Here is a 9,132-nt window from a genome sequence, read left to right as displayed (position 1 = left end):
TAGCTGATCTCTGCCCCTGCCTGTGTGTCCCTGTAGCCCCTGGAGCTGGTGTGTGTGTGTGTGTGTGTGTGTAGCTGATGTGTTTGTGTCTGTGTGTGTAGCCCCTGGAGCTGGTGTGTGTGTGTGTGTGTGTGTGTGTGTGTGTGTGTGTGTGTGTGTAGCTGATCTCTCTGTGTGTGTAGCCCCTGGAGCTGGTGTGTGTGTATGTGTAGCTGATCTCTCTGTGTGTGTGTGTGTGTGTGTGTGTGTGTGTGTGTAGCTGATCTCTCTGTGTGTGTAGCCCCTGGAGCTGGTGTGTGTGTGTGTAGCTGATCTCTCTGTGTGTGTGTGTGTGTGTGTGTAGCCCCTGGAGCTGGTGTGTGTGTGTGTAGCTGATCTCTCTGTGTGTGTGTGTGTGTGTGTGTGTGTGTGTGTAGCCCCTGGAGCTGGTGTGTGTGTGTGTAGCTGATCTCTCTGTGTGTGTGTGTGTGTGTGTAGCCCCTGGAGCTGGTGTGTGTGTGTGTAGCTGATCTCTGTGTGTGTGTAGCCCCTGGAGCTGGTATGTGTGTGTGTGTGTGTACGTGTAGCTGATCTCTCTGTGTGTGTGTGTGTGTGTGTGTGTGTAGCCCCTGGAGCTGGTGTGTGAGAAGGCCATCGCCACGTGTAACAGGCCGCTGGGGGGCCGGGGAGGCGCTACGCAGGGTCATGGAGTGCCTGGCGTCCGGCATCCTGCTCCCAGGTACGGAGGGAGGGAGGGAGGGAGGGAGGGAGGGAGGGAGGAGAGACAGATGGAGGAGGGAGCAGGGAGGGGTGACGGATGGGGGTGGATGGATCCATCATCCCCTCCTCCCTCCTCCATCTGCGCAGAGTAACGGAGTGTCTGGAGCTCCTAGCAGGGAGGGAGGGAGGGAGGGGAGAGTGGAGAGGAGGGGAGAGGGAGGCAGTGGAGGGAGGGAGGGAGGGAGGGAGGGAGGGAGGGAGGGAGGGAGGGAGGGAGGGAGGGAGGGAGGGGAAGGAGAGGAGAGGAGAGGAGAGGAGGGGAGAGGGAGGCAGTGGAAGGAGGGAGGGAGGCAGCACTAACAGCGCTCTGAAAAGTGCAGGATGTGATGTCATAACGGTTGTGTTTGTCCCGCCCCCAGGCGGTCCGGGGTTACACGACCCGTGTGAGAAGGAGCTGACGGACACGCTGGCGGCCATGACGGAGGAAGAGGCGGAGTCTATCACCTACAGTGCCCAGGTAGGAGGAGGAGTTCCTGGACAGGAAGTTGTCGACACGTTCAGGTGGAAATAATTTAGAGGACTGAGACCAGAACTTGGATTTTGGCTTCTGAGCCTAGGAGCAGGTCCAAGCCCGCCTGGATCCCAAATGTACTTCAACTCTGAGACTCTTGATCAATCAATCAATCAATCAATCAATCAAAGCTTTATTTGTATAGCGCATTTCATACCCAGAGGCAACACAATGCGTTTGTTACAGAGAACAAGGGAGGTGGGCATACGACCCACTCTCTACATATTCCAGAGGGAAGCAAAAAACAGTTTCACCCGGGGGCCAGATAAGTGAGCTGTAAAAATTCTTCCCTGACCCCTCTCAACAAGGCGATGGAGCAAGCTCCTGGAGTATGTTTGTCTACCGGCTAAGAACATTTATAAAGCATTTATTAATTAACATTAAATTACATTTCAGGGTGGTACACATACACGGGGGTATCTATCGGACTCAGGGAGGTCTGCTGGTGACAGAGGGGCATCCACTGGACCTGGTTAGAAGATAGGAGGGAGAGAGAGAGGCACTAGGGAGAGGGAAGGCAGGCAGATAACTGCTGACCCTGCTGTCGAGGAGAAATGAATCTAAAAGGAGGCATTGTATCTCAATCAGTGATAGGTCAGGTCCCTATAGCCTTGTGAGAACATCCTGATCTCACATTCAGTTTTGCTCCGCAAATCAGTCTGGACTTCCCCCTATCTCCAACGATTTCTCTCTGATCACGTTTTGACCGGGCCAATCAGAGGCTGAGTTCTGACTGCTGTTCCGCCCCCCAGTAGAACGTAACCCCGGATTGGTTCCCGTGGCAAAACAGTCTCCAGAAGCAACGAGCGGTAACGTTAACGTTAATAAACTCAGCCTTTTTCTCCACTCATCCGACGGGATTTGGCAAAAGTTTTTTTCCGCTGATTGGCTGAAGGAGGTGTCTGTCAAGACAAGTAGTCCCGCCCACTGAAATCGTTGGAGGTAGGGGGAAGACCAGACTGATCTGCGGAGAGAGACCTACTGAGAGCTCTCTGGATCAGGACGGTCTCACCGGGCTATCAGGTCCACTCCGGTGTCTGGCGTTTGTTTGTTTGTTTGTTTGTTTGTCTGTTGTTTGATTTGTTTTGGTCTGCTGCGTGGAGACCAAGGGCCGAGCGGTCTTATCTCATACACACACACACACACACGCACACACACACACTCACACACACACTCTTATCTCTGCAGGGGCCGGGGTGTGTGTGTGTGTGTGTGTGTGGAGAAGCTATCGAGCTACCTTACACACACACACACACACACACACACACACACACAACACATACTTCAAAGCAAAGGGAGTATTGAGACAGACAACCAATTTCCTAATGCAAATACATTAACATAGCTCAGACACTAGGAAATCCCTTATCCCCCTCTCTCTCTCTGTCTCTGTCCCTCTCTCTCTCACTCTCTCTCTCTGTCTCTCTCTCCATCTCTCTCTCTCTTTCTCTCTCTCTCCCTCTCTCTCACTCTCTTTCTCTCTCTCTCCTACTCTCTCCCTCTGTCTCTCTCTCACTCTCTTTCTCTCTCTATCCTACTCTCTCTCTCTCTTTCTCTCCCTCTCTCTTTCTCTCCCTCTCTCTTTCTCTCCTACTCTCTCTCTCTTTCTCTCTCTCTCTCTCTCTCTTGTCTCTCTATGGCCTCTATCTCCACATGTATCTCCCACGGTTCAATTAGCTGCATTGACATTCCTACAAAGGTTCAGACAGAGGATTCACTCAGCGATCCTGCTCCCCCCGCCCTGCTCAGAGCACACACACACACACACACACGCACACACACACACACAAACACACACACACACACACACACATACACACACACACACACACACAAACACACACACACACACACAACTCTCTCTCTCTCTCACAAACACACACGCACACACACACACACACACACACACACACAACTCTCTCTCTCACACACACACACACACACACACATGCACACACACACTCAACTCTCTCTTTCTCACACACACACACGCACGCACACACACACACACACACACACACACACACACACACACACACACACACTCAACTCTCTCTCTCTCTCTCTCACACACACACACACACACACACACACACACACACACACACTCAACTCTCTCTCACACACACTCAACTCTCTCTCTCTCTTTCTCTCTCACACACACACATGCACACACACACACACACTCAACTCTCTCTCTCTCTTTCTCTCTCACACACACACATGCACACACACACACACACTCAACTCTCTCTCTCTCTCTCTCTCTCTCTCTCTCACACACACACACACACACACACTCACACACGCACACACAGACTCAACTCTCTCTCTCTCTCTCTCTCACACACACACACACACACTCACACACGCACACACAGACTCAACTCTCTCTCTCTCTCTCTCTCTCTCACACACACACACACACACACACGCACACTCAACTCTCTTACTCTCTCTCTCTCTCACACACACACACACGCAGACTCAACTCTCTTTCTCTCTCTCTCTCTCTCTCTCTCACACACACACACACACACACTCACACACACACACACATACACACACATTCTCAGTCCATCTCTCAAGGGCACAGAGGGGATTCACAGTTCGCCACGGTAGCAGTTTCCCACGGTCCCCGTCAAGGTGGACTATGTGTGTTTGTTTGACCGCGTGTGCACAGTGTGTAGAGTATCAGTGTGTGTGTGTGTGTGTGTGTGTGCTACAGTACATATCCTTAAAGATGTCAAAGCAGCACTTAATCCGTCAAACGTGTGCTAGCTTCTTCTGGGCGCGGCAGAGACAACGTCCATCTCCATAGAATTCATCAAAAAGGCCCAATCAATCAATCAATCAAAGCTTTATTTGTACAGCGCATTTCATACCCAGAGGCAACACAATGCGCTTTACAGAGAACAAGGGAGGTGGGCATACGACCCACTCTCTACATTTTCCAGAGGGAAGAAAAAAAAAAGAAGAAAAAAAAACAAAAAACAGTAATCACCCGGGGGCCAGATAAGTGAGCTGCAAAAACTCTTCCCTGACCCCTCTCAACAAGGCGATCGAGCAAGCTCCTGGAGTATGTTTGTCTACCGGCTAAGAACATTTATAAAGCAATACATGACATTAAATTACATTTCAGAGTCAGAGAGGCTAAAAAAGCATCATAGGTGAGAGAATATTCTACGGACATGCTACGACATCCACAGCAGACACGGGGGTATCTATCGGACTCCGGGAGGTCTGCTGGTGACAGTGGGGCATCCACTGGACCTGGTTAGAAGATAGGAGGGAGAGAGAGAGAGGCACTAGGGAGAGGGAAGGCCCAAGGCTCTCTTCTTGATTAAAAAGCTTTAATTATCGGCTAGTTCATCTCAGAACAGAATAAAATAAAACAGCCAACATGTTTGGGCCGTGGGGCCTTCATCAGGGCTAGTTACAAACTAGACCAGCGTTTCTCAACTGGTGGGTCGCGATCTAAAGGTGGGTCGCGGAGCCGTTTTGATTGGGTCGCGGCCTCGTGGGCGGTTTCCCTTTTCTTTTCTTTTTCTTTTTTTTAAGGGATTTTAAAATATATAGATATTTATAGAGAAAATGTTGGGTTTTTATTTTGCAGGACACACAATTCAATTCAATAATTTTTAAATTTAATAAATAAATATAAATTTACGAGACATGACAGGAAGTGGGCTAACCTTAGCGTGGGCCAATGTTGTGTTATGTGTCACAGACTTTTTATATTTTTTGTGGAATACGTTTGAGTGCTGTGGAAGAAATTTGGGTCGCGGCGTGATGATGAGGAAAAATGTGGGTCCTGAGGCTCCACCAGTTGAGAACCACTGAACTAGAGCACCAGTCAGTAGAAGGCCTTACTAAGCTGAGCAGGCTGCCCCCATGAACCTGCCCCGCCTTCGCTGCTCACACGCGGCCGAGGCTGTGGCCCAGTGGCCCGCGTGACCCGGTTGGGGGACCGTGAAGGCGGTCGTGTGTGGAGGGGCCCCTCGAACGCACGCCAACAACAATACTAGCGGTCGTGTGTGGAGGGGCCCCTCGAACGCACGCCAACAACAATACTAATGTGTGTTCCTCTAGATGGGATCGATGCACTCTAGGGGGTGACCTAGGACTGATTCTCTTATTATTTTTCTCTCTTTCTCTCTTCAACCCTCTCACACCGGCTTCTCTCCCGTTTCTTTCCTCTGTGTGTGTGTGTGTGTGTGTATGTGTGTGTGTGTGTGTGTGTGTGTGTGTGTGTGTGTGTGTGTGTGTGTGCGCGTGTGTGTGTGTGTGTGTGTGTGTGTGTTCTGCAGCATTCTCTGAGGCTCATGGCGTTCGGGCAGATCTACAAGGTTCTGGAGATGGAGCCCCTCCCCTCAAGTAAACCCTCACAGAAATACCCCTGGTCCGACAAAGAAGGTGCGTCCGGGTGTCTGTGTGTGTGTTCGTGTGTGTGTGTGTGTAGAGGTAATAATAATAATAATAATACATTTTATTTGTAACACACTTTTCATTAAAACAAATCTCAGAGTGCTACAGGATTAAAAGCATCGCATAACAAAACACAACTGAACAAAAATAACACAAATTTAACAGACAAAGGCCTTTTTTTAAAAGGTAGGTTTTTAGGTTTGCTTTAAAAGAGTCCAGGCTCTGAGATGCCCTCGGCTGTAAGGTGTGTGTGTCTAACCCTAACCCTTACTACACCAACCCTAACCCTTACTACACCAACCCTAACCCTTACTACACCAACCCTGACCCTTACTACACCAACCCTAACCCTTAATTCACCAACCCTAACCCTTAATTCACCAACCCTAACCCTTACTACACCAACCCTAACCCTTACTACACCAACCCTAACCCTTACTACACCAACCCTGACCCTTACTACACCAACCCTAACCCTTACTACACCAACCCTAACCCTTACTACACCAACCCTAACCCTTACTACACCAACCCTAACCCTTACTACACCAACCCTAACCCTTACTACACCAACCCTAACCCTTACTACACCAACCCTAACCCTTACTACACCAACCCTGACCCTTACTACACCAACCCTAACCCTTACTTCACCAACCCTAACCCTTACTACACCAACCCTAACCCTTACTACACCAACCCTAACCCTTACTACACCAACCCTAACCCTTACTACACCAACCCTAACCCTTAATTCACCAACCCTAACCCTTAATTCACCAACCCTAACCCTTACTACACCAACCCTAACCCTTACTACACCAACCCTGACCCTTACTACACCAACCCTGACCCTTACTACACCAACCCTGACCCTTACTACACCAACCCTAACCCTTACTACACCAACCCTAACCCTTACTACACCAACCCTAACCCTTAATTCACCAACCCTAACCCTTAATTCACCAACCCTAACCCTTACTACACCAACCCTAACCCTTACTACACCAACCCTGACCCTTACTACACCAACCCTAACCCTTACTACACCAACCCTGACCCTTACTACACCAACCCTGACCCTTACTACACCAACCCTAACCCTTACTACACCAACCCTAACCCTTACTACACCAACCCTAACCCTTACTACACCAGCCCTAACCCTTAATTCACCAACCCTGACCCTTACTACACCAGCCCTAACCCTTACTACACCAACCCTAACCCTTACTACACCAACCCTAACCCTTACTACACCAGCCCTAACCCTTAATTCACCAACCCTGACCCTTACTACACCAGCCCTAACCCTTACTACACCAACCCTAACCCTTACTACACCAACCCTAACCCTTAATTCACCAACCCTAACCCTTACTACACCAACCCTGACCCTTACTACACCAACCCTAACCCTTACTACACCAACCCTAACCCTTAATTCACCAACCCTAACCCTTACTACACCAACCCTAACCCTTACTACACCAACCCTAACCCTTAATTCACCAACCCTAACCCTTAATTCACCAACCCTGACCCTTACTACACCAACCCTAACCCTTACTACACCAACCCTAACCCTTACTTCACCAACCCTGACTCTTACTTCACCAACCCTAACCCTTACTACACCAGCCCTAACCCTTAATTCACCAACCCTGACCCTTACTACACCAGCCCTAACCCTTACTACACCAACCCTAACCCTTACTACACCAACCCTAACCCTTAATTCACCAACCCTAACCCTTACTACACCAACCCTGACCCTTACTACACCAACCCTGACCCTTACTACACCAACCCTAACCCTTACTACACCAACCCTAACCCTTACTACACCAACCCTAACCCTTACTACACCAACCCTAACCCTTAATTCACCAACCCTAACCCTTACTACACCAACCCTAACCCTTACTACACCAACCCTAACCCTTACTACACCAACCCTAACCCTTACTTCACCAACCCTGACTCTTACTTCACCAACCCTAACCCTTACTACACCAACCCTAACCCTTACTACACCAACCCTGACCCTTACTACACCAACCCTAACCCTTACTACACCAACCCTGACCCTTACTACACCAACCCTAACCCTTACTTCACCAACCCTAACCCTTACTACACCAACCCTAACCCTTACTACACCAACCCTAACCCTTACTACACCAACCCTAACCCTTACTACACCAACCCTAACCCTTACTACACCAACCCTAACCCTTACTTCACCAACCCTAACCCTTACTACACCAACCCTGACCCTTACTACACCAACCCTAACCCTTACTACACCAACCCTAACCCTTACTACACCAATCCTAACCCTTACTACACCAACCCTAACCCTTACTTCACCAACCCTGACCCTTACTACACCAACCCTGACCCTTACTACACCAACCCTAACCCTTAATTCACCAACCCTAACCCTTAATTCACCAACCCTGACCCTTACTACACCAACCCTAACCCTTACTACACCAACCCTAACCCTTACTACACCAACCCTAACCCTTACTACACCAACCCTGACCCTTACTACACCAACCCTAACCCTTACTACACCAACCCTGACCCTTACTACACCAACCCTAACCCTTACTACACCAACCCTAACCCTTACTACACCAACCCTGACCCTTACTACACCAACCCTAACCCTTACTACACCAACCCTGACCCTTACTACACCAACCCTAACCCTTACTACACCAACCCTAACCCTTACTTCACCAACCCTAACCCTTACTACACCAACCCTAACCCTTACTACACCAACCCTGACCCTTACTACACCAACCCTAACCCTTACTACACCAACCCTAACCCTTACTACACCAACCCTAACCCTTACTACACCAACCCTAACCCTTACTACACCAACCCTAACCCTTACTACACCAACCCTGACCCTTACTACACCAACCCTGACCCTTACTACACCAACCCTAACCCTTAATTCACCAACCCTAACCCTTACTACACCAACCCTAACCCTTACTTCACCAACCCTGACCCTTACTACACCAACCCTAACCCTTACTTCACCAACCCTGACCCTTACTACACCAACCCTAACCCTTACTACACCAACCCTGACCCTTACTACACCAACCCTAACCCTTACTTCACCAACCCTGACCCTTACTACACCAACCCTAACCCTTACTACACCAACCCTGACCCTTACTACACCAACCCTAACCCTTACTACACCAACCCTGACCCTTACTACACCAACCCTAACCCTTACTACACCAACCCTAACCCTTACTTCACCAACCCTAACCCTTACTTCACCAGCCAAATGGTTCTGTGTTCTTGGGCAACGGGCGTTTCCAGAGAATGAACATAGTCTATAGGAGCCATACCGCTATTGTGTAGATTGATGGTAAATAATAGATGTTAAATGG

General features: G+C 49.4%; 1 protein-coding gene across 1 annotated transcript; it reads left to right on the top strand.

Moving 5' to 3' along the window:
- Positions 1 to 608: 608 nt before the first annotated feature.
- LOC311329049 (spermatid perinuclear RNA-binding protein-like) lies at positions 609 to 5,686 on the top strand (the record flags this gene model as incomplete). The annotated part of the gene is made up of 3 exons (XM_084462936.1): positions 609 to 718; positions 1,119 to 1,216; positions 5,581 to 5,686. Coding segments are annotated over exons 1-3 (238 nt in total), but the record flags the coding sequence as incomplete, so codon positions are not given.
- Positions 5,687 to 9,132: the final 3,446 nt, after the last annotated feature.

This window comes from Borostomias antarcticus, assembly GCF_949987555.1.
Source record: "Borostomias antarcticus genome assembly, contig: scaffold_1194, whole genome shotgun sequence".
In the NCBI taxonomy this organism is placed as follows: Eukaryota; Metazoa; Chordata; class Actinopteri; order Stomiiformes; family Stomiidae; genus Borostomias; species Borostomias antarcticus.
Note: the sequence above shows the minus strand (reverse complement) of the source record. Positions and strands in the feature narration are given on the sequence as shown.